At 39.2% G+C, this 27,626-nt stretch overlaps 1 protein-coding gene across 1 annotated transcript in view; it reads right to left on the bottom strand.

Annotated features, from left to right (window-relative positions):
• Positions 1-26,735, bottom strand: part of Ltn1 (E3 ubiquitin-protein ligase listerin) — a 154,557-nt gene extending 127,822 nt beyond the window's left edge. The window contains exons 1-6 of the mRNA XM_071671796.1: positions 26,406-26,735; positions 24,297-24,488; positions 21,272-21,385; positions 9,384-9,536; positions 3,778-3,893; positions 264-450 (exon numbers count right to left, since the gene is read on the bottom strand). Of these exons, the coding sequence (XP_071527897.1) occupies positions 264-450; positions 3,778-3,893; positions 9,384-9,536; positions 21,272-21,385; positions 24,297-24,488; positions 26,406-26,450 (807 nt within the window). The 5' untranslated portion in view covers positions 26,451-26,735. The remainder of the gene's footprint in view (positions 1-263; positions 451-3,777; positions 3,894-9,383; positions 9,537-21,271; positions 21,386-24,296; positions 24,489-26,405) is intronic.
• Positions 26,736-27,626: the final 891 nt, after the last annotated feature.

The raw sequence follows: 27,626 nt of genomic DNA, 5'->3' as shown, positions 1-27,626 counted from the left end.
TTTAAGACTGGGAGTTTTCAGAGTGTATGATAGTACTATTAAAGGGTTGCTGTGAGAGGAGGACCACCTGTGACATGGGGAAACACAGTGGAAGGATAATGGAGGGAGAGAAATGGTGGAAGAATGCATGGAATAGTGTATGTGAGGGAGGCATGTTGGGACAGGGATAAGTGGAGACTCTTCTGCCATGGCCATCCCCTTGATGGGATGGGAATTAGAGATATAAATAGATAGATTAAAATGCTCATGACATGAGTTCTTACCAGAGGATGCTTGTTCTTTGGTATTTTCCAAAATGATGGATTTTGCACAAATGGGCTCATCACTGACATCACTTGAGCAGTTTTCTCTTTATTTTCAGCAGTGCTCATCAAAAGCAGACTCACAGCATTAAGGGAGCAGGCTAATACATGAATGTACTTATTTTTCATGTCCTCAGGATCAGTCACTCTGAAAAGTTAAAGAAATAATATCATGTCCATGAATACCTTAAATACAAAAACTAAAACAAAAGCATGAAAGATGTTAATTATCAGGGATGCCAGTGGCAAATGTCTCTAGGGCTGGAAAAATATTAGTAGGTGGAAAAAGGGGCAATATGTGCGCGAAGTGCACATCACGAGCGCGAAGCGCGAAGTCCCATTCGGCGGGGGTCCAGGGCCTGCCTTAGGGCATATGCTGTCGCATCGCGCACATGTACAAACCATTAGCAAAGCATGCAAAAAGCAAGAGTGGGAGAGAAGCTTAATCTCGCTAGGTTAGCAATCCAGTTGTTTTGCGGTTTGTATTTTTAATTACATACAGTATATATACAAAATCCACGATCGATATAATATGAAAACATCCGTCAAGAGTCTACTTGTTCATTTTCCGGCTGTCATCATTAGCAAGACAAGAGACAGATGGAGAGAAAAATGAGAAACCGGAAATTTGACTCCAATTGATCAAAAAGCCGGAATTCCGGCAATTGCCGGAAAACTGGCATCTTTGCATTAAAGCTGGTAGTTTTCTAACTTAAAAAGAGAAGCATACTAATTGCCTAATGGCCTAGAAAAAAACTCATTTGCAAAACTTTTTATGCTAAAATGTGTCTTTGCTAATACAAATATCCTATAGATCTGAACTTTCCATCATTCAGCAATCCCAAATTATAACATCTACAAAAATGTATGCTTAGAAATTTGAAAAAAAATTCTCCAAAGCTGCATTGCATGAGCCTATGTTCTCAAGAAATGTTGTGATTTGGACCTTCTAATCCTAAACCCTTCTGGCTTTCCCCAGTTGTTGATATTATTACAACTAGGTAGTGGCATCTTGCTTATTTCAGGCCTGTCTTCAATCAATCAAAAAAATGCCAGAGATAATGTCATCATCCACCTGCTCCAGGCCACTCAAAGATAAAAATTCACAGATCACAAGCATTAACTTGAAAGGAGTCATAGTTGGATCAGAGGAAAGTATTTTCAGAAAAGGGAGTGAGGAAGGCAGCACAGGGAAATGAGACAAAGAAAAAATATTCACAGGACACTTCTGCAGTTTGCCCCACAAGCCTGTGAATGTACCATATGAAGGAGGGGGAGGGTTTAGAAAAAATCTCTGATTTAGAAGACTAATCCCAAAGGAGAAAGTATCTTTAATAGTGAATCAAGGGCACATAAGAATCTGTACTTCCTGAAGGAGGAATTGCAGAACCACATAGAATAGATACACAACATCTAAATAATTTAAATCACTGTTTGATAAAGGTGGTAGATAAATAACAAAGACCCCTTTTAGTTGATTTTCTCCACAGAAAAGTTTCTTTAGAAGGATGAGGTAAAGGGTGACTTTCTCATATCATGTGCTTTAGTGTAAAGCCTAAGGTATGCCAACAAAGAGAGCTTTTTAAATTCATGTAGTGATATTCCTTGCTAAAAAGGGGACTAAAGGTATGAGGAAGTGCAGCAATGTTTCCCTTGATAATTTCTGAAAAAGTCTAAAGGCTGCAAAAGGGATTTAAGTAGGTATAAGGCATGAACCTCTTTAGAACATGTCTTTTAAAAACAGACTGCCCTCTGCCAGAGGCCTGTTAAAGGTGAGGCATAGAGGCTACGATAGCACTAGACTTCATCAGCTATGAAGATTCTTTTGCCATAGCCATCCCCTTGAGGGAGTTTCCAGAGGGAATGGACATCAGAAATAGAGAGAACAGTTTCATTCTCAACTCAATGAAGGATGTCCTCACCAAGAGTCTTAAGTTTGGAATGTTGTTTGGCAGTCATTATGACCTGTAATTTTTTTTGTTTTTTTTTTGTTTTTGCTTTGTCGCTGTCTCCCACGTTTGCGAGGTAGCTCAAGGAAACAGACGAAAGAAATGGCCCAACCCACCCCCATACACATGTATATACATACGTCCACACACGCAAATATACATACCTACACAGCTTTCCATGGTTTACCCCAGACGCTTCACATGCCCTGATTCAATCCACAGACACCACGTCAACCCCAGTATACCACATCGATCCAATTCACTCTATTCCTTGCCCTCCTTTCACCCTCCTGCATGTTCAGGCCCCGATCACACAAAATCTTTTTCACTCCATCTTTCCACCCCCAATTTGGTCTCCCACTTCTCCTCGTTCCCTCAACTCCGACACATATATCCTCTTGGTCAATCTTTCCTCACTCATTCTCTCCATGTGCCCAAACCATTTCAAAACACCCTCTTCTGCTCTCTTAACCACGCTCTTTTTATTTCCACACATCTCTCTTACCCTTACGTTACTTACTCGATCAAACCACCTCACACCACACATTGTCCTCAAACATCTCATTTCCAGCACATCCACCCTCCTGCGCACAACTCTATCCATAGGCTACGCCTTGCAACCATACAACATTGTTGGAACCACTATTCCTTCAAACATACCCATTTTTGCTTTCCGAGATAATGTTCTCGACTTCCACACATCCACACATTCTTCAAGGCCCCCTCCCCCACCCTATGATCCACTTCCGCTTCCATGGTTCCATCTGCTGCCAGATCCACTCCCAGATATCGAAAACACTTTACTTCCTCCAGTTTTGCTCCATTCAAACTTACCTCCCAATTGACTTGACCCTCAACCCTACTGTACCTAATAACCTTGCTCTTATTCACATTTACTCTTAACTTTCTTCTTTCACACACTTTACCAAACTCAGTCACCAGCTTCTGCAGTTTCTCACATGAATCAGCCACCAGCGCTGTATCATCAGCGAACAACTGACTCACTTCCCAAGCTCTCTCATCCACAACAGACTTCATACTTGCCCCTCTTTCCAAAACTCATGCATTCACCTCTCTAACAACCCCATCCATAAACAAATTAAACAACCATGGAGACATCACACACCCCTGCCGCAAACCTACATTCACTGAGAACCAATCACTTTCCTCTCTTCCTACACGTACACATGCCTTACATCCTCGATAAAAACTTTTCACTGCTTCTAACAACTTGCCTCCCACACCATATATTCTTAATACCTTCCACAGAGCATCTCTATCAACTCTTATCATATGCCTTCTCCAGATCCATAAATGCTACATACAAATCCATTTGCTTTTCTAAGTATTTCTCACATACATTCTTCAAAGCAAACACCTGATCCACACATCCTCTACCACTTCTGAAACCACACTGCTCTTCCCCAATCTGATGCTCTGTACATGCCTTCACCCTCTCAATCAATACCCTCCCATATAATTTACCTGTAATTAAGTTGTTATATAACTAAAATTCTAAAACTTACTTGGGATCAGACAACGTCTGAGGAGTCTGTGTAAAAAGGTTATCAGCAATGTGGTCCATGATTTCCTTACAGGTAAAGATCATTACCTCAGCTCTTTTTTCCAAGGAAAAGGCATCCTGAAGAAAAAAAAGTATCACAAAAGTTTACTATATTCTTATGTAACATTAGTAACAAAGCCTAATACATTCACATGTGGTACACCTTCTCAACAAACTCTGAAAATTATATTAAATCAATAATTAACCCTATCTGTGCAGTAGCAGGCACACAGCATCCCCCTAGCTGCCTGGTTTGGGAAATGAAAGAAAGGAAAAATCCTAAATTTTGCCTAAAACAAAGAATGAATATCCCTCATTACTAACACAGTGAACTTGTTTGGATGCGACTGGCTATACCCCATTATGAAACATCAAATGGTGTTAGACATGAGCAAGTCAGCACTGCCAAAAGTGTAAATATTGCATTTTTCTTGCTCCTGCTATATCAGTACAATGGTGTTCATGTTAGAATGTATTTGTGTTTGCAACTGAATATACAAATTCATACATATATCTGTCATGCTTGAAAAAAAAATCAATGGATATTCCTCTCCTACAAAAGTGCAATGTTGTACTTCTCCCTCTACTATCTCGAAGGCAATTATGACCTGAGCACTTTGCTTTCCTCCATATGGGGGAGTGAATGAAAGTCTAGCAATTTTCTGTTACCCCAGCAAAAAAACTGAAGAGAGGATTAAGGGACAGCATAGTCCATCCAATCTTGACCTATGCAGCTGAAACATGGATAAAGAATGAGGTACAGAGGTCAAGAATCCAGGCTGTGAATATAAGCTATTTGAGAAGGGAATATGGTGTGACTAGATGGAATGAAGAATTGAGAAGGTGTATGAGAGATGTGGTATGGCAAGGAATGCAAAGGGAATGAATTGTGGAGTCGTAGAATGGGTGAAACGTAATACTTAGAGGGGGTTTGGGCATGTGGAAAGAATGCAAGACTGGAATTTTACAAGGACAGTGTATGATAGTATGATTACAGGGATTGGTGTGAGTGGAAGACCACCTGCAAAATGGGCAAATAGGTGAAGGAATACTGGAGGGACAGAAACAGAGGAGGAATGCGTGAAATGGTGCATGCTAGGGAGGTATATGAAGAAAGGGATAAGTGGAGACTCTTTTGCCGTGGCCACCCCTTGATAGGAGTCCCTGGAGGGAATGGCTGTCAGAGACATAGATAGATAGGTAGATGTGGAAGGAGAGGTAAGGGGGAGAGCAGTCAAGGGTAGAAGAATCACTGGGGCCCTTAACAGAATAATGAAGGGTAGAGTGTACAGAAGTGAAGAAAAGATTAGTTCTCCAAACCTTGACCTACACAGCTGAAACATGGATGTGGAATGAGGCACAGAGGTCATGAATCCTGGCAGTGGAAATGAGCTATTTGAGAAGAGCATGTGGAATGAAGAAAGAAATGAAAGGGTATATGAGAGATGTGGTGAGGCAGGGAATGCAAAGGGAGTAAATTGAAGAGCGGTAGAATGGGTAAAATGTAATACTTTGAGGTGGTTTGGGCATGTGGAAAGAATGCAAGAGTTGGAGTTTACAATGAGAGTGTATGATAGTAGAATTAAAGGAGTTGGTGTAAGTGGAAGACCACCTGTTACATGGGCAAATAGGGTGGAGGAATACAAGAGGGAGAGAAATAGTGGATGAATGTGTGGAATGGTGTATGCAAGGGAGGCATGTAAGGGCAGGGATAAGTGTAGACTCTTTTGCTGTGGGCACCCCTTGATGAGAGTTCCTGGAAGGAATGGGCATCAGAGATACAGACTGATAGAACAATAATAGCTCTCACCCAATCCTCAGGCACAACCTTCTGTTCCCAAGCTAAATTACTTATCAGATGCATCCACTTTATAACAATTTCTCATTCATACTTCAGTATTTCAGCTGTAATCCCATCCACTCCATGTGACCTTCCTACCCTTTTCAGCCTCATTACTGCCCTTCTTAACTCCATACTCATGTATGTAACAACTGCTGCCTCCCCTTCTCCCACATTCATCAGTTCTTCAAAATACTTTCCAATTTCCTTTCACTTCCTCCTTTTGATTCAGCAACTCTTCCTTTTTACCTCTCATTAACATTGTGGATGAGAGAGCTTGGGAAGTGAGTCAGTTGTTGTTTGCTGATGATACAGCACTGGTGGCTGATTCATGTGAGAAACTGCAGAAGCTGGTGACTGAGTTTGGCAAAGTGTGTGAAAGAAGAAAGTTGAGAGTGAATGTGAATAAGAGCAAGGTTATTAGGTACCGTAGGGTTGAGGGTCAAATCAATTGGGAGGTAAGTTTGAATGGAGAAAAACTGGAGGAAGTAAAGTGTTTTAGATATCTGGGAATGAATTTGGCAGCAGATGGAACCATGGAAGCGGAAGTGAATCATAGGGTGGGGGAGGGGGCGAAAATTCTGGGAGCCTTGAAGAATGTGTGGAAGTCGAGAACATTATCTTGGAAAGCAAAAATGGGTATGTTTGAAGGAATAGTGGTTCCAACAATGTTGTATGGTTGCGAGGCGTGGGCTATGGATAGAGTTGTGCGCAGGAGGGTGGATGTGCTGGAAATGAGATGTTTGAGGACAATATGTGGTGTGAGGTGGTTTGATCGAGTAAGTAATGTAAGGGTAAGAGAGATGTGTGGTAATAAAAAGAGTGTGGTTGAGAGAGCAGAAGAGGGTGTTTTGAAATGGTTTGGTCACATGAAGAGAATGAGTGAGGAAAGATTGACCAAGAGGATATATGTGTCAGAGGTGGAGGGAACGAGAAGTGGGAGACCAAATTGGAGGTGGAAAGATAGAGTGTAAAAGATCTTGAGTGATCGGGGCCTGAACATGCAGGAGAGTGAAAGGCGTGCAAGGAATACAGTGAATTGGAACGATGTGGTATACCGGGGTCGACGTGCTGTCAATGGATTGAACCAGGGCATGTGAAGCGTCTGGGGTAAACCATGGAAAGTTCTGTGGGGCCTGGATGTTGTTTCGGTGCATTATTACATGACAGCTAGAGAATGAGTGTGAACGAATGGGGCCTTTGTTGTCTTCCTAGCGCTACCTCGCACACATGAGGGGGAGGGGGTTGTTATTTCATGTGTGGCAGGGTGGAAATGGGAATGAATAAAGGCAGACAGTATGAATTATGTACATGTGTATATATGTATATGTCCGTGTGTGCATATATATGTATACGTTGAGATGTATAGGTATGTATATTTGCGTGTGGACGTGTATGTATATACATGTGTATGTGGGTGGGTTGGGCCATTCTTTCGTCTGTTTCCTTGTGCTACCTCGCTATCGCGGGAGACAGCGACAAAGCAAAAAAATAAATAAATAAATAAATAAATAAATTAACATTTTCACTCTAACATCCACCTCATTTCTTTTTCACCTCCTTCCAGTATAAGTTCTTATTTTCCTAAAAAAATTTCATTGAACTTTCTTCCAAAATCTTCATCCATTTCCTTTTTGCCTATCAGCTTCTCAACATTCCACTTACACATTTTATATTCTTCCCTCATCCTTTGCTGAATTGACACTGGTACATTAATTTCAAGGAATCTATCATATGCTTTTTTCTTCTCTTCCACAGCATTTCTAATCTCTTTGGTCCACCATGCATTGCCTTTTTTTTCCCCTATATCTCATGACCTTTTGTCCAACTACTAATTCTACAACCTTTAATAGAATTTCTCTAAACATTTTAAAACCTCATTCACACAGACTGCAGCCCTACACTCACTGTTCTTCCACCTAAACTTTCAATAACCTTCTTTTCATACTCCTCACTGCATTTTTTCTGATTAATCTTGTTTGCAAACACTTTTTCTTCTCCATTCTTCCTTACACTATACCTCCACTTCTCCCTGATCCTTATCTCCAAAAGCTCTGTGAAATGATTAGTCTCCAAAGAATCTTCTCACAAATCTAGCATCTAGCACAGCCTTTCTTAATCGTTCATCCACTTCCACATAGTAAATCAAAGCCTTTTGCTCTTCTATTATATCATTCCTGTTCCTCATTCATGTATACCTGTGGATCATCATGTGTTGGAAATCGGTGTTTGTAAAGAATAAGCCCCTCTCAGCACAAACATCCACAAGATGACTTCCATTCTCATTTACTCCAGGCATTCCACATTTACCAGCTATCTTGCCAATTTCACCACATACCACTCACATTTTATCACCCATTGCAATCATGTTCCTCTCATTCTCAAAACCATTTATATAATCATTCAAACTTCTCTAGAAACACTTCATTTCATCCTTACGTCATACAGTTTTCATAGTCACTGATGCATATACACATAAACTTGCATAATTCACAATTCCAATCTTTCCTTTCACCCACACTAATCCTGATCCTTTTCATCCATGCTCAGTAACACTCCCCAACACTCTCAGTGATAGCAGAATTGTACATTCGTCTTTCTCTCTTCCCTGATAATTTTTATTCATTCCCATCCATACCACTCATCCCTCCACACCATACCATAACTTGCATTCATCATTACCATTTTCACTTCATGTACCCTGCCCAAGGATAAGTGTTTCCCCAATTCCCAACTTATCCATATTATAACTTTTAAACTTCTCCAAAAGCTCCCTCTTTCTCTCTCACCAATCATCCTATTTGCATTCAGCACCATCACCCTCAATCGCATTACATGTATATGTTACATGTAATACTGTTAACTGATACTTACCAGTTCACTGAAACCTAAAAGTATGTAACTAGTTACTAATGATATAGTGGTGGAAGCACAACACTATCATGTGGCTGTTATACCCATTCTCATGAGACTAAACTTCTGAACACCGAGGCACCAACAAAATAGAATAATACTAAAAGAAAGAAAAAGAACTGATGCACAACAGCAAGCTGAGTTATGAGTCACAAAGGGTTACAAAAAACTGTAGCAGAAGATGATGCTGACCTGGTGGTAGTTGCTCATTAGCTGAGAGTGAAATGATTAGTCGAATAAAAGGCTTCAACAATTTGAGGACTGACCAATAAGGGGGGGGAGCAAATGAAAGCTTCTCAAACAATATCAAGAGTGCTGGAATGATCCAGACCATGATATTACCCTAAAGAATATCTCACTGTTAGTGAGACAGCAAAGGAGAGAAAAACAGTAAATTTTTCCTTTATTCACTTAGTATACATTTGTATCTGAGAGCTGTGAATCAATTCATATTAATAATTAAATCTAACCTTTCAATACCAATAAAAGTTACCAAACCTGTTGCCCAGTTTTACATGATATCTCTAGATTTCTGTCCTTTACGTTTTTCTGAAATATATCTTGTAGACACCCAAGATTTCAAATGGATATCATCATTAGTATTTCATTTGGCATTAAAATCTATGTGAATTCATCATAAATTCAGTCTAAGTTAATCCAACTGAGCAATGAAGAATCCACTGAATTTCTGTCTTGCCATCCTGGGCCAAAACAAATAAGTTACTGGATTTCATACATAAAAATAGCAGACATGTGTAAGCGTGCAACAGAAACTTGTTTCAGAGGACAAAAGCTCTTCTTTCCAAACAACCAACCTGGAAAACTTTTCTTGCAGCTGCAGCAACAGGAGAATGCGGATCCACCATAGATAAGATCCAGGCTGGCATGATGGATCGGAGATGTGGAGCCAACTGTTTCCCCACTTGGGCCACCAAAGCACCATGTGCAACTTGCACTGCCTCTCGAACCTAAAAAAAAAAAAAAAAAAAAAAAAAAAAAAAAAAAGATGCACTGGGAAAGCTGGTTCTCACTTAGTCAAAAAATTGAAGGATGTTAAACAAAATAATCTAATTCAGATAGAGCAGAGAAATGTCTTTAATCCAGTGATCAAGAGTTTGGAAAGTCCTATGGTTTAAGAAAAACCGAACCTGTCCTAATTCAGAAAAATTTCTATTATCTGGAAAACTGCCAATTGGCTGTCAGGTGCTTTGGTTGTTTGGGTAATCTAAAGTCGGCCACTGTGCCTAGTGCCTTGTATTTGTATACATGCTTACATACACATACAATTCAATACTATTTTCCATGTAAGTTACTGCAAAAAGCAATAAATCAATTAAAAAAAATTAACAGGACAAAGAAACATGGCAAAAGTACAGAGCATTATTGTATAATTGAAAAAGAGACTGCATTTTCATAATTTCAGCCATGGCCTGCTATTGTGACAGCATGGACATGCACCCAATGCAGTTACTTGTTTTTGTTTGTAAATGTATGTATATTCATGTTCATGTCAAACTTATGGTTCTTACAATTTCATGCAAAATGCAATAGAGTAATACATAAAACAATTAATAAGATAAAGCAAATGAACAAAAATAGAAAATTTTTCTTCAAAGTCAAAGAAAAGATTGCTTCCTCATAACAAGTTCAGTCATGGTTGGCCATTGTAATGCAGTGACTCGTTCTTGTGAGTGTACATGTACCTACATTCATGTTCACCTTAAACTTATGGCTGATGTAATTTACTGCAAAATGTACCAGAACTATATATAAACTAATCATTAACACTAAAGTACTAAGTTTTTTTTGTTTTTTTTTGCTTTGTCGCTGTCTCCCGCGTTTGCGAGGTAGCGCAAGGAAACAGACGAAAGAAATGGCCCAACCCACCCCCATACACATGTATATACATACGTCCACACACGCAAATATACATACCTACACAGCTTTCCATGGTTTACCCCAGACGCTTCACATGCCGATTCAATCCAATGACAGCACGCCAACCCCAGTATACCACATCGATCCAATTCACTCTATTCCTTGCCCTCCTTTCATCCTCCTGCATGTTCAGGCCCCGATCACACAAAATCTTTTTCACTCCATCTTTCCACCTCCAATTTGGTCTCCCACTTCTCCTCGTTCCCTCCACCTCCGACACATATATCCTCTTGGTCAATCTTTCCTCACTCATTCTCTCCATGTGCCCAACCCATTTCAAAACACCCTCTTCTGCTCTCTCAACCACGCTCTTTTTATTTCCACACACCTCTCTTACCCTTACGTTACTTACTCGATCAAACCACCTCACACCACACATTGTCCTCAAACATCTCATTTCCAGCACATCCATCCTCCTGCGCACAACTCTATCCATAGCCCATGCCTCGCAACCATACAACATTGTTGGAACCACTATTCCTTCAAACATACCCATTTTTGCTTTCCGAGATAATGTTCTCGACTTCCACACATTCTTCAAGGCTCCCAGGATTTTCGCCCCCTCCCCCACCCTATGATCCATTTCCGCTTCCATGGTTCCATCCGCTGCCAGATCCACTCCCAGATATCGAAAACACTTTACTTCCTCCAGTTTTCCTCCATTCAAACTTACCTCCCAACTGACTTGACCCTCAACCCTACTGTACCTAATTACCTTGCTCTTATTCACATTTACTCTTAACTTTCTTCTTTCACATACTTTACCAAACTCAGTCACTAAGTATTTATATTTATGTATCATACTTTGTCGCTGTCTCCCGCATTAGTGAGGTAGCACAAGGAAACAGACGAAAGAATGGCCCAACCCACCCACTTACACATGTATTTACATACACGTCCACACGCATATATACATACCTATACATCACAATGTATACATATATACACACACACAGACATATACATATATACACATGTACATAATTCATACTGTCTGCCCTTATTCATTCTTGTCACCACCCCGCCACACATGAAATGACTACCCTCTTCCTCCATGTGCGTGAGGTAGCACTAGGAAAAGACAACAAAGGCCCACATTTGTTCACACTCAGTCTCTAGCTGTCATGTGCACCAAAACCACAGCTCCCTTTCCACATCCAGGCCCCACAAAACTTTTCATGGTTTACCCCAGACGCTTCACATGCTCTGGTTCAATCCACTGACAGCACATCGACCCCAGTATACCACTTCATTCCAATTCACTCTATTCCTTGCATGCCTTTCACCCTCCTGCATGTTCAGGCCCCAATCACTCAAAATCTTTTTCACTCCATCTTTCCACCTCCAATTTGGTCTCCCACTTCTCGTTCCCTCCACCTCTGACACATATATCCTCTTTGTCACTCTTTCCTCGCTCATTCTCTCCATGTGACCAAACCATTTAAAAAGACCCCCTTCTGCTCTCTCAACCACTCTTTTTATTACCACACATCTCTCTTACCCTTTCATTACTTACTCGATCAAACCACCTCACACCATATATTGTCCTCAAACATCTCATTTCCAGCACATCCATCCTCCTCTGCGCAACTCTATCTATAGCCCATGCCTCGCAACTGTATAAAGTACTAAGTATTAAGCTATTAATGTGAAGCGTCTGGGGTAAACCATGGAAAGCTGTGTAGGTATGTATATTTTGCGTGTGTGGACGTATGTATATACATGTGTATGGGGGTGGGTTGGGCCATTTCTTTCGTCTGTTTCCTTGCGCTACCTCGCAAACGCGGGAGACAGCGACAAAAAAAAAAAAAAAAAAAAAAAAAAAAATAATCTGAAGAAGATAACGAGATCAGATGCGTTCAGTCATTGTAACAATTAATTCACTAAACTAACTTTATGTTTCATGTAATTTACAGGTACATGAAATAAAATTATATGTATAACAATCATCAAGACTAAGAAACTACAAAAAACAGAGAATGTTATTTTGTAATCAAAGAAGAAATCACTTCCTCACAATGAGTTCAACTGCAGATGGTCATTGGTAACATAGTGGGCATGCAGTTAATAACTTGTTTTTGAATGTAAAAACATGTAGGTAGATTTTTTTAAAAAATGACCAACATGCCATGGGCAAAGAATGTGCCCAGATCAGGGCCATATCAGGGGAATGAAAAAGTAAAAAAAAAAAAAAATCTGGGCTATCTCAGGGGAAAGAAAAATAAAAAAAAAAAAAGGCAGAAATTAAACAGGGCTCTACAAGTGTTTATAGACCTGACTCAAAAGGGAAGAATGGTATGTGAAGGTGGTAAAACAAAAGAAGGAAGAAATTCTACAGCTTAGCTCTTTGAAGGAAGAAGGCATCATAACAGCCAGTCTTTTAAGTGGCTAGTCTCTACACAGAAGCTGTGGGGAGCAGTAGCCAAAAGTATGCTACAAGTGCAGTCCTTGTAGGTGGGGACACATGCAGACAGTCCATGAGAACATTGGCATGTTCCTGTTTATTCCTGTTTGCCTTACACCCACGATTCATGTAACATACTGTGAAATGTAACAGAATATGAAAAACAAGTACTGAGACTAAAAAATAAAAAGAAACAGAATTATATCGTGTAATCAAAGAAGAGGCTGCCTCGTCATGATGAGTTCAGCTGCGATCAGCTGTTACAACAGCACTGGCACACAGGTAACATAGTGACTCATTTTTTTATAAACATCCACATCCACCTTAAGCCTACAGTTCACATAATTTACCACAAAATGCAATAAAAATATAAAACAATAAATAAGACTAAAAAACAGAGCAAATACAAAGCATTCTATGGAATAATTGACAGTATCATCTGAGCCAGCACAGAACCTCTATCAGGCCAGGTATACTCACGAGGTCTGTGCCTTTGTAAAGCCGAAAACTGATTTTGCTATCTGAACAAGTTACAATATTTTCAGCCCTCACTATGGATTTAAAGAACAGACAGCCCCTTTATGACAAGTTCAGTCCTGCTAAACATAAGCATGTTATACTTACCTTCCTCAAGAAAGTAACAATTATACAAATGCATGATAAAGGGGCTTCAGAGGGAGGAAAAAATATATGCTGAATGTGGTGTTGGTATATCTACCATCTATGATAAAAAGAAGAACCGGGAGAATACAATATAATTCTATACCGTAAGCGACACCAATCAAGGCACACATTCACTCAAATATCAAATAATGGCAATGAATCAGTGTCTCAAAAAAAAATTATTACTGTACAGTACAACAGAGGAGGAAATTATCCTACACTCGCAATATGTAGATACCATGCTGTACTCCTCACTGCCTAAGGACCACTTAATACAAAAGATGTCAGTCCCACAACTACCATCAGCTTATCTATATACTCCACCCAGATACAGTATTAGTGTATCTATCTGGATTAAGAGTTTAATAGTTTGACTAACGATCTGTTGTATTACAAACTGTATTACTTTATATCTTAGAATTGTACATATGATCTGTTGTATTACAAACTGTATTACTTTATAACTTATAACTGTACATATGAATATCTTCATTTACGCATTTTTCATTGAAGTGCTCTTAACATCTATTTATTTCCATTTTTTAACCAAACATATAGGTCAATAAACAAAATGTTTGGTTACAAATGTAATAAATTTTGAAAACAAAGTACTGTATTCCTTACTGTTTAAACAAATGCTTAATTAGAATATGCTCAGTATAATATGGGAAAGAGATAATTTAATAACTTTTCAATATTTCTCTTCAAAATGAATGTTCATGTTAGTACAAGAGAGCTTTGAATTAGATGCATGTATTCTATCAATAATAGCAGCTTGTATTTCTGGACTTCTCTGTCTGCTAAACCTTCAGAGGCCTTAGAAATGTTCACTATCTAGGCTCCAGATAAACTGTTAGTCCGGTTAATGCTTTGCCTCAACTACTCCAAATTAAAGATTTACTTATCTATTATACTTATACTTTGTCGCTGTCTCCCGCATTAGCGAGGTAGCACAATGAAACAGACGAAAGAATGGCCCAACCCACCCACATAACACATGTATATACATACATGTCCACACACACACATATAAATACCTATACATCTCAACGTATACATATATATATTCACACACAGACATATACATATATGTGTCAGAGGTGGAGGGAACGAGAAGTGGGAGACCAAATTGGAGGTGGAAAGATGGAGTGAAAAAGATTTTGAGTGATCGGGGCCTGAACATGCAGGAGGGTGAAAGGCGTGCAAGGAATAGAGTGAATTGGAACGATGTGGTATACCGGGGTCGACGTGCTGTCAACGGATTGAACCAGGGCATGTGAAGCATCTGGGGTAAACCACTGAGAGTTCTGTGGGGCCTGGATGTGGGAGGGGAGCTGTGGTTTCAGTGCATTATTACATGACAGCTAGAGACTGTGTGTGAACGAATGTGGCCTTTGTTGTCTTTTCCTAGCGCTACCTCGCACACATGAGGGGGGAGGGGGTTGTTATTCCATGTGTGGCGGGGTGGCGATGGGAATAGATAAAGGCAGACAGTATGAATTATGTACATGTGTATATATGTATATGTCTGTGTGTGTGTATATATGTATACATTGTGATGTATAGGTATGTATATATGCGTGTGGACGTGTATGTAAATACATGTGTAAGTGGGTGGGTTGGGCCATTCTTTCGTCTGTTTCCTTGTGCTACCTCACTAATGCGGGAGACAGCGACAAAGTATGATACATAAATATAAATACTTAGTGACTGAGTTTGGTAAAGTGTGTGAAAGAAGAAAGTTAAGAGTAAATGTGAATAAGAGCAAGGTAATTAGGTACAGTAGGGTTGAGGGTCAAGTCAGTTGGGAGGTAAGTTTGAATGGAGGAAAACTGGAGGAAGTAAAGTGTTTTCGATATCTGGGAGTGGATCTGGCAGCGGATGGAACCATGGAAGCGGAAATGGATCATAGGGTGGGGGAGGGGGCGAAAATCCTGGGAGCCTTGAAGAATGTGTGGAAGTCGAGAACATTATCTCGGAAAGCAAAAATGGGTATGTTTGAAGGAATAGTGGTTCCAACAATGTTGTATGGTTGCGAGGCATGGGCTATGGATAGAGTTGTGCGCAGGAGGATGGATGTGCTGGAAATGAGATGTTTGAGGACAATGTGTGGTGTGAGGTGGTTTGATCGAGTAAGTAACGTAAGGGTAAGAGAGGTGTGTGGAAATAAAAAGAGCGTGGTTGAGAGAGCAGAAGAGGGTGTTTTGAAATGGGTTGGGCACATGGAGAGAATGAGTGAGGAAAGGTTGACCAAGAGGATATATGTGTCGGAGGTGGAGGGAACGAGGAGAAGTGGGAGACCAAATTGGAGGTGGAAAGATGGAGTGAAAAAGATTTTGAGTGATCGGGGCCTGAACATGCAGGAGGGTGAAAGGCGTGCAAGGAATAGAGTGAATTGGAACGATGTGGTATACCGGGGTCGACGTGCTGTCAACGGATTGAACCAGGGCATGTGAAGCATCTGGGGAAAACCACTGAGAGTTCTGTGGGGCCTGGATGTGGGAGGAGAGCTGTGGTTTCAGTGCATTATTACATGACAGCTAGAGACTGTGTGTGAACGAATGTGGCCTTTGTTGTCTTTTCCTAGCGCTACCTCGCACACATGAGGGGGGAGGGGGTTGTTATTCCATGTGTGGCGGGGTGGCGATGGGAATAGATAAAGGCAGACAGTATGAATTATGTACATGTGTATATATGTATATGTCTGTGTGTGTATATATTTTTTTTTTCTTTTTTTGCTTTGTCGCTGTCTCCCGCATTTGCGAGGTGTATATATATGTATAAATTGAGATGTATAGGTAGGTATATGTGCGTGTGTGGACGTGTATGTATATACATGTGCATGCGGGTGGGTTGGGCCATTCTTTCGTCTGTTTCCTTGCGCTACCTCGCTAACGCGGGAGACAGTGACAAAGCAAAATGAAAAAAATAAAATAGAGACATATACATATATGCACATGTACATAATTCATACTGTCTACCCTTATTCATTCCTGTCACCACCCCACCACACAGAAAATGACAACCCCCTCCCCCCGCATGTGCGCAAAGTAGCACTAGTAAAAGAAAACAAAGGCCACATCTGTTCACACTCAGTCTCTAGCTGTCATGTATAATGCACCATAACACAGAAGTTACTATCATCTTTTAATTAGTCGATCTTATGCATTGTTAAATGATCTTATCCATTCCCACTGAACAGTGGTTTATCTAAAACATTTTGCAATAGCAACATCCTAGAACTAGGATAGAGATTGCAGAAAAAGTTTTTGCAATACCCACAGATTTAAAGAAAATTTTTATTCTTTTTAACATTTTACAATTAATAATGCATTATTCAAGTACACTGTATACATGTTCAGTTAAAATGCATTTTACAAAAGCATCAAAGGTAAATAACATTAGATTCTTGATCATATTCTAGCCAGTGACCATCATCTCATACAGAACACCATGTTTTCATATTCTTAATTTGCCATAGAAGAGATATCTACCAAACTTGAAAACCTTAAAGCAAGTAATACAATGGCTGAATACATCAAAAAAGATAAATATAATATACTGAAATGGATAAACTTACTTTAGAAGGCTTGCTAATACGTTGACTCCACTCCTATCCCACTCCACCATCACCTACCTCAATCCCTCATCACCAGCATTTTCAGTATGAATTATCAAATATCATCTGATTTACCAATAAAATGGCAACAGCTGCTGAATGAGAGTCCAATTTACATCATGATAGAGTGCAGTGTATTGATGGAAAGCTATTACGGGAATTTTTGGTCCAGAACGTAACCCCCTTACAAGAATTTCAATTACTCATATAACATTGTTGCACTATAATGACATTTCACCAGGAATGTAATTCAGTCATTCTGCAAGGACCCCCTGTATAACATTATGACAGTCATCAGAAAAATATTAACACTTTCACTCTCTTTATTTTACCCCTCAGCTATCATTTCTTACATAATCATTACAAAATACATGGTCACCATACAAATCCTTTTGATAAGAATTCTTACGGTATGCGATAAGCATAAAAAGAATCGATTCTACACTTAAAATGAATACTCTTCTATTCAACTACCTAGATTCTAACTAGGCATCTACAACACCTTCTTCATACTTGTTCTTCATCTTACTATCAATATAATCTTAGCTATCTAAAGGTAGTGAGCAAGTGAGCATATCTAACTCCTTGAATACTGGGTGTACAATATTGTGTTAAAAGTTACCAGTACGATATCAAAATAATGCACTGTTGAGGCTAAACCCATACACTTGACATGCAAAATGCTGAACATCACATATGTTACTTAAGGGATAGCAATATCAAATACAAGCCTTACTCATTTTTAGCCCTATACACCCAATACCCCTGGATATGTCTCTAATTATTCTATTCCATCCACCAACTATTTCTAGCCAATCTATCTATGTCTCTAATACCCATTCCCTTTCGGGAACTCCTTCAAGGGAGTGGCCAAGGAAAAAAAAAGTCTCCATACCTGGTAAAGTACAGTGCCACTTCTTAGCCTTTGTTGCCTCAGCCTTCATAGGCCACTGGAAGAAAGCAACTCTAACATCGTTTTCAGAATTCCTACTTAATGTCACTACAAACTACTTCTACGTACTGTGTCTACCTAAAGTTCCTGCCTAATGTTCCACTCCGCTACTTCTACCTAACACTCCTAGCTGATACTCCTACCTGATGTTTCTACCTAATGCTCCTATCTAACATTACTACATACTACTTATATGTATTGCACTTATCATTTTGCCAAAAGGCAGGGATGGCAAATAGTGCTTACCACAGGAAAATCTACAGTTACAAAGAATGAAATGTTTGAGTTATGTGTTGTCAAGTGTTATGTGTGACAAGGAGAGGTTGTACATCTATGGACAGAGTGTTAACAGTCCACATATGGGTGAGGTAGAAAGAAAAGGCAGCTATCTAGGTCAAAGGAGTGCAACTTAACCACTAAAGTGCTGGCTCACTATTCAGTCATCATCAACGCTACCAATACCCAAGCAAGTGGTACCAGTATTATACCCCCCTGGTCAAAGGCTGCCTACCTAATACAATTACTACTACTGCTACCACTATTCTAATGAAATCAACATAATACATTCCAGCAGCATCACTAATGAGCACAGCCTTTAAAACTCTCTCTCTCTCTCTCTCTAAAAAGACTAGTCTTATTCGTTGAGTAAGAAATGCTCTGCATGGTGAGTGCTTCATGGTCGCCTTACCATAATGAAAGTATCTCATTGCAGGTACTCATAGGTGGGTCTGTACTCCCTCACTCTTAAGGAATGAGATAAACTCTAAAACAAACAAGCCTATGAAGAAACAACAAATAAATTCATGTTTGAGGACTCCCTAAAGAGAACACAAAAGGCTCGTGTGGCAGCCTGAACAAAGGCTTATGATACATAAATATTTAAATTTTTGATACTCAAGAAATATTACTAAGAAAGGTAATGATAATATTAAAAAAAAATGAACGCCTCAATATCTGAAAAATAAAATGTTAGTGATCAGCTTGTTCAGAGTGTAAGAATTAGATGCCTACAGAAAAGAAAATTAAATAACATAGAAAGCAAAATGGTAGTCAACAATAAAAAAGATTATTCAGTCAAAATCAGATTTGCAAGAGAAACTGATCGAAAAATGACATAATTGGAAAGAGCTCTCAGAAATGAAATTTCCAGAGTTAACAATGCAAGTATTGATATATTACATATTTCTGATAAAGATATGGAAGTAACTGAATTGATAAGGTGTTATGAATTCATAGCAACTTGAAAACTGAGGACACAATAAGCAAAATGACTTATACAAACAATCCCAAGGAGTTTATAAATGGCAAATAGATCAGAAAATATATATTCCACATCCACATTCCACAAACAAGTCATCAAAAAACAAATACAAATTCTGTGATGTGTAAATATGGCATAATGAAATCTGTCTCTCTAGCATAAGTGGGAAATGTGGAATATGTTATGCAGCAGACAAAAATATAACAAAGGTGGTGAAAGCTTTGTTTAAGATAACTTATGGCAAGTGGCTGGAATGGACAGTTTTATAGTGATTAATTGGGTTGTGAGGATTTTCATTATATATATGTATGTATCACTTTTCGCTTTTATTTAGCTCTTGTTATAGAAGCAGGTGTCTACTTGTGACGACATCAAGAAACTGGGGAATCACATCAAAGTTCGTGAGAAGTGTCATTATATGAACGAGGATATCTAAGAACTATAGAATTTTATTCAAAGGACAGGATAACTAAAACAAATAAGCTGAGGGTAATAATATGGAAGATAATCAGGAGAATGAAGGTGCTATGGATGAGAAGCAAAATGGCTTAGAAAGTTATTCTTTAAACAACATTCAGATCATTTTACAAACGAAATGTCCATAACAGAGAGTCCAGAGACTACTGATAACAGAGAGCAAGAAGAGGTGGGGGGGCAGAACAATTTCTGAGACTGTCCAGCAGAAACAGAACATAAAGACTGGCATAGTGGAAGTTCTTGGGTTGGGTTTTGAGGATGCATGTACCTTCATTCTTCACCCCACTTGCAGATGTGATATTTGTAATAATTGTAACCCATTTGCTATGTTTTCAGTGTCACTTCTTTGTCCTGTATTGAGTCCATCCTTTTCATCCCCATCAACTTTTTCTCCCTCCCTGGCTTTTCTGTACACTTTGCATATGTTTGTTTTGTGTATGTATGTTACAGTGCCACAGATAACCAAAGCCTTTATTTTATATCTACTCAGGTTGATAGTTATGTTTTCCTATTCCACAGTCTGTGCTTACTGTGTCTTGTGTTATATTTTTGTGTGCTACATAACATATTCCACATTTCCCACTTATGCCAGAGACAGATTTCATTATGCCATATTTGCACATCACAGAATTTGTATTTGTTTTTTGATGACTTGTTTGTGGAAGATGAATGTGGAATGTATATTTTCTGATCTATTTGCCATTTATAAACTCCTTGGGATTGTTTGTATAAGTCATTTTGCTTATCATGTCCTCAGTTTTCAAGTTGCTATGAATTCATAACACCTTATCAATTCAGTTACTTCCATGTCTTTATCAAAAATATGTAATATATCAATACTTGCATTGTTAACTCTGGAAATTTCATTTTCACCAATCCATTTGACATGACTCACTTTGCATATCTCCCCGACCCAAACACCCTACATCTGAAACACTCATCAAATGCATTCAACAATACTGTACAATAGCCTTTTCTATGCACCCAACTCCCATCTGCCACATATTTCACTGCACATGTCAGCAATGCTTCTGTAAACATAGGATATAGAGGGATGGAATAAATAAGTTCTTGAGTGAACATGCAGTAGGGTAAAAGGCATGCATGGGACACAGCGAAATAGAATGATATATTATACAGGGGGTGATGTGCCATCAATGAAGTGAACCAGGGCATATAAAGCAGCTGGGAGAAACCATGGAAAGGTCTGTGGGGCCTAGTTATGGATATAGAGCTGCAGTTCAGGTGCATTGCACATGACACCTAGAGAATGCATGAGCACAAATGAGGTATTTTCTCCATTTGTTCCTAGTGCTATCTCACTCATGTGGGAAACAGCAAACAAGTATTAGAGAAAAAAGATAATAAAGTAAAAGAGAAAAAACCTACCCTCCTTTCGACATCAACTGTCAACTTGGCATACAACCTTGGCCAAAACGGAAGCGCAGTCAGGACAGACTCTTGATCTCCATTCTGACATAACACTTCAAATTCTTGCAGTGCCTGAAATATATGAAATTTGCATTAAACTTTTACCTAAAGAAGCAATTAACTTCAATTCACTGCTCAAGTGTGTGGAAGAAAGGAGAAAAAGTAAATAAATAAAAGAATTACAGTGACAGATGAACCCAGCAGATTACTAGATAGTTGGGTAGAAAAATCAATTCACCAACATATATGTTGCAAGAAGCAAGATAATAGCATTCATACATCATCCAGAAAAATTAGTTACTGTTCTAAGGTCATTTAGTCTGTGTAGCTATTGGGTTGATGTGAATGATTACAGAGTGAAATGTGTGTGTCATATGTGATACCTAAAATGGTTGGTGTTTTGTTTTGAAGTGACTATCCACTCAAAGTGACAGGAGGGTGTGAGCTGGGCTCATATGTCTGTTTTTTTCTTTTTTTTATGTAAGCTGAGACAGTATGGGCAACCGAGGCCCTAATCAAAGCCATCCCATTAACTGAGCCAGGGCATGTGAAATGTCTAGGGCAAACCATGGAAAGGTCTGTGGGGCCTGGTTGTGGACAGGGAGCTGTGGTTTTGGTGCATTACACATGACAGCTATTTTGGGTGATTTTGTATATATATGTGTGTATATGAGTGGATGGGCCATTCTTCATCTGTTTCCTGGCACTACCTCACTGACATGGGAAACAGCAGTTAAGTATAAAAGTGGAGAAAAACTGGAGGAGGTGAAGTGTTTTACATATCTGGGAGTGGATTTTGCAGCAGATGGAACCATGGAAGCGGAAGTGAATCATAGGGTGGGGGAGGGGGCGAAAATTCTGGGAGCCTTGAAGAATGTGTGGAAGTCAAGAGCATTATCTCCGAAAGCAAAAATGGCTATGTTTGAAGGAATAGTGGCTGCAACAATGTTGTATGGTTGCGAGGCATGGGCTATGGATAGAGTTATGTGCAGGAGGGTGGATGTGCTGGAAATGAGATGTTTGAGGACAATATGTGGTGTGAGGTGGTTTGATCGAGTAAGTAATAATAGGGTAAGAGAGATGTCTCCCGCGTTAGCGATGTACTGTAAAGTGTGAAGCTGGCTGGTCTACTATCCTGTAGTTTGTGAAAGTCTTCTTAATGGTTGTCTGGGTTAGGTGGGCCAGATGGAGTATTATCAGCATAGGAAAGTGATTCGAGGACACCTTGCATAAAGTGCTCCAGCTTACCCTCGTGTGCAGTGCTGGAAAGCAGAATTTCATGTCTGGGGAAGTTGGATACAGGGGGTAGTGCACTAGGAGTCTGGTTGGTTGGTTGTGTAGGTTGAGGATATTGAGAGGTTACAGTTGGTTATGATAGTTCCCCTTGAGAATCATGAATGCAGGTGATAACCAAAGTGGAATGGTGGACAATGAAATCTCCACAGAGATAGATGTTGGGTATGCTGCTCAGATTTAGCAACTGAGAAGTATATATATAGGGGTGGGGATGTTTTGGGAGGAGGTATATCGGTGATGACTGTTTTAGTTGGCAATTAGAAGTTTCATTTTCATGGATTATATTTCTATGGTGTTGTAATTGTCCGTGAGCTGTTTTGTGGTATCAGTGGTGTTGGAGAGAGGTATGGTTTGGGGGAAAAGTGTCACAATTCCTCCTCTTTTCCTTGTCTATCTATTCTTATTGTTGTGTAGTTGTAAAAAAGTGGGAAGGTAGATTTGAATGTGAATCTGGTTTCTTAGATGAGGGCTACATGGATGTTGCATACTAAGTTAGTTGAGTATTTCTATGTTTGTTTCTGATGCCATTGGCTTTGAGTTGCAATGCGTTAGTCTGTCATGGGTTCTTTGGAGTTGAATGGTTGGTTTGTGAAGAATGAGAGTGTGCATTTTCTGTTGCTGTTTGTTGGGTGTTTAAGCTGAAGGTGAGGGGCCTTGTGATAGGGTTTTGGGAATTACTATATGAGTGGTTGCCTGCATTTCCAATATTCTGAGTCATAGTTGAAGCATCTGAGGGAGTTACAATTTTCAGTGACAGGCATTTGGTACTGTGAACAGTATTAGTGGTCTAAGATTAGGGTTAATTCACCAAATTGCATTATTAGTTGGGAGAGATGACTGGGCCATCATTTCCAATTAGTGGAAAAAATGTGTGTGAATGTGTAAGATGTATGGGTATGACCTATGGTCTAGCACTGAGGCTGGGGACAGCTCAAGGCTGCACTCCATGTGGAAGCAGGTATAGCAGAAACCCAGGGCAAACTTCTAAGAGAGTCCTGGTATTACCCTGGATCTCTTTCCAGCCCAAGGATCTGCTCTTTCCGTATGCAATATAATGTGAACTTTGGAGTGAAAATTCTTTAACAAGATTGTACTCCCAATGATACAGTTTCCTCAAAGGTGATTTTTCACTCATGATGTAAATTCAGGCATGAAGAACCCAGTAACACCTACAAATAAAATATACATCCCAGGCATGCATTAAGGCTGTGAAGGGCCAATGGTTAATAAGAACAAAGGGCCTTTATGTGTACTATATACCATCATAAAAAATCAACAAAAATCACACATACACATCAGCAATAACATATCAAATATACTAAAATTGTAAGTATTCTAACCTTTCATTGTACAGCTTAATGTTCAGGCTAAATCCCTGAATCAATGTTACTTTGCATATATCCAAGAGTCATGGCAAAAGATTAAATAAAACAGATATATAGATATATACATTAACCTGTAACAAATATCTAAGATTCATCCTGTGAATCGTGTGATAATTATGGCCTCAAATCAAGGGTCTAAAAAATAAGAGGGCTAAGGATACAGCACTGTTATATGCTGACCCAATCCTTGAAATGCTTGAAATGCTTTTAAACTTACATTCCTCTACTTCACCTCATTCATTATCTCTCAACAGTCAAAGCACTGTGCAAATATCAAAATCAATCTAATTCCTATGACTCACCTTAATTTTTGTTGTTGAATCCTTCTTAGTCATTTTTCGTAATGTAACTCGAAATTCTGCTGAAATTGTGCTGTCATCTGTGTACGTTCCTTGAGAGGCTGCAGGTACATAGCCCAAATCATGTAAGGCACTAAATCCCACAAAGCCAGTTGCTCCACCCAGCAATTCGGCTGTTCTTCCACTACTGGATGGCTGCATAACCAAACAAATATATTCACTTACTTTCTTATCAGTATCTAAATATCTAACTATTATTCCTATCTAAATAAAATTTGCCAGAATGTACTATCATACAGTCTCTTTGTAAACTCCCAGTCTTGCATTCTTTTCACATGCCTAAAAAACACCTCAGAGTGTTATGTTTCACCCATTCTACCACAATCCATTCCTTGCCATACCACATCTCTCATACACCCTTTCATTTCTTTCTTCATTCCATCTAGTCACACCACATGCTTTTCTCAAATAGCTCATTTCCACAGCCTGGATTCTTGACCTCTGTGCATCATTCCACGTCCATGTTTCAGCTACATTGGTCAGGGTTAGGAGGAATATCCTGTTCCTTAATCCTCTCTTCACTTCCATACTTACACCTCCACCCTTCATTATTCTATTAAGGGACCCAGTGACTCTTCCACCCTGTACTGCTCTCTCCCTTATCTCTCCTTCCATATCACCTCACCCAAGACAGCTCCCAGATACTTAAATTCCCTCACTTCTTCCAGTCTCCCCCTCCTCCATATCCACAGCACAATTTAGTACACTTTCTTCTTTTATTCTATATGGTTTTACAAATCCCATACTTTCACTCCATTTCCTTTCAAACACCATTACTTTACTTTTACTTAATACCTTTAATCTCCTTTGCTTACACACATCATAAAACACAACCTTCTGCAACTCCTCTTCACTCTCCGCAAACAACACAGTATCATCTGCAAACAGGCCACTAGCCACCATATCTCACTGCTACACTCCATCTCTACACCCATTTTCCCTTGTTCTGCTTTCATCTCTCTTATCACTCCATCCACATATACATACACACATATATACTTGCCCCTCTCTCCAAAACTCTTGCATTCACCTCCCTAATAACCCCATCCATAAACAAATTAAAAAACCATAGAGACATCACGCACCCCTGCTGCAAATCGACATTCACTGAGAACCAATCACTTTCCTCTCTTCCTACTCGTACACATGCCTTACATCCTCGATAAAAACTTTTCACTGCTTCTAACAACTTACCTCCCACACCATATATTCTTAATACCTTCCACAGAGCATCTCTATCAACTCTATCATATGCCTTCTCCAGATCCATAAATGCTACATACAAATCCATTTGCTTTTCTAAGTATTTCTCACATACATTCTTCAAAGCAAACACCTGATCCACACATCCTCTACCACTTCTGAAACCACACTGCTCTTCCCCAATCTGATGCTCTGTACATGCCTTCACCCTCTCAATCAATACCCTCCCATATAATCTACCAGGAATACTCAACAAACTTATACCTTTGAAATTTGAGCACTCACTCTTATCCCCTTTGCCTTTGTACAATGGCACTATGCAAGCATTCCGCCAATCCTCAGGCACCTCACCATGAATCATACATACATTAAATAACATTACCAACCAGTAAATAATACAGTAACCCCCCTTTTTAATAAATTCTACTGCAATACCATCCAAACCCGTTGCTGGGTATTGCATCAGATGAGTGCATAAACTTCCACTACTTGCAGTCAATGAAGTGGAAGCAATACGACAATAATGCTGTTGGTCCCTTTGACCCTGGTAATGAAAACAAATGCAAAGTCATTCCTCAAGATGAAGTTAGGTGAAATTTTCACGAATTCTATTGATTTCTAATACATTCACTTCCTTTTGTCCCACATTTTCCATGACAATCATTAGTCATACCCAATCTTAATTTGAGGTATAAAAATTACAACACGCTTCCCCGATCTAAACTACTCCTAAAAAGTATTACGAATCTATTGATATAAATTCCTTCTAAATCCTTAAGTTATTCCTATGGTGCCCCTAAAATGGAACTCTGCCTCTATATCATCAGAAATATGCTTAATATAACTTACCTTCTTGTTGGCTTTGGTTCTCTGACCAGTCTTATCTTTCCCCATACTTGTAAGTCATTTATCTGATGCAACAGGTGATGCCACAAGCTGGAGACTTGTCTCCCCTCTTCCTGCTGTCCACTAGTGTCAGCTGACTCTTCTTTCCCTCACAACCCACCTATAACCCTACAGGTGGGACATCCGATCACCTGTATTATTATGGGTTACACTTCACGTCCGGAGATGCAAAATTCAGGTGCTACAACAGCCAATGGTAATTAAGCTTACGGAAAATATGTCTTGTGATTTGTTTACTTTACCGTGAGGTTCACGTGTTCTTACGATCAATCCGGATTGATCACAGTCGACTTTGCCGTTCCACTATCCTCCTTATCAGAAAGGATAATGACTGTATGCCTTCCCGTTGTCTTGAAACAACTTAAAGCAATGTAATTGTTTATTGTAGTGGTGGTGGATTGCATGTACGATCTCAAATCAAATTATTGGCTTTCCCGGAGTAGTTCATCTTCTTCAGTAAAGTCAGGCTAAAAGGGTTTGCAGTACCAAAGGGAGTTTCAATCATTTACTAGATTATAGTATATCTAACTTACATTACTATTTTTTTTAATTTACAATAATGAACCCGTACCATCTAATGCATAAACTTCTGTTCTTATATCATGTCTAGAGGTATTTATTAGCAGTACCATGAGTGTAAGTTCAGTGCCTGAATAATTTGACGTGACATAATATTCTATATAATCACTCAGTACCTAAGTTCATTCCTGATAATCTAATAATCCAAAACTAGATCTCCATAGTGTTATCTAAAACGCAAAATTACGTAAGTTAGTTTGAGAATGTTATATAATAACATCAATTAATTGTTTAAAATCATCGAACTAAAAATTATCACAATTAGTGGACGAAATTACGTAATCGAAAATTTCACTTTTACTCTTCGGACTTGAATTTTTAATGTAACCAACGTAATATCATTACATATTCATATTCAAAAGTTAACTTTCAAAAGAAAGGGGGAACATCCACAAAGGGAAACCTTGGCCTACATAATCCCTATTCGTCACTGTCTTCGAGTGAAAAAACATCAGCCATGCTTACTTCTGACTGATGAGGTCCATTACCACCGTACGCGAAATATTGAAGATACATTCAACCAAAAATGTTGACGTTAAGAAATGATTAACACTATCAAATCCCGACCAAAGGTTAACACTGCAC

Source organism: Panulirus ornatus, chromosome 17 (assembly GCF_036320965.1).
Source record: "Panulirus ornatus isolate Po-2019 chromosome 17, ASM3632096v1, whole genome shotgun sequence".
In the NCBI taxonomy this organism is placed as follows: Eukaryota; Metazoa; Arthropoda; class Malacostraca; order Decapoda; family Palinuridae; genus Panulirus; species Panulirus ornatus.
The sequence above is the reverse complement of the archived record's forward strand: the minus strand, read 5'-3'. Positions and strand labels throughout refer to the sequence as shown.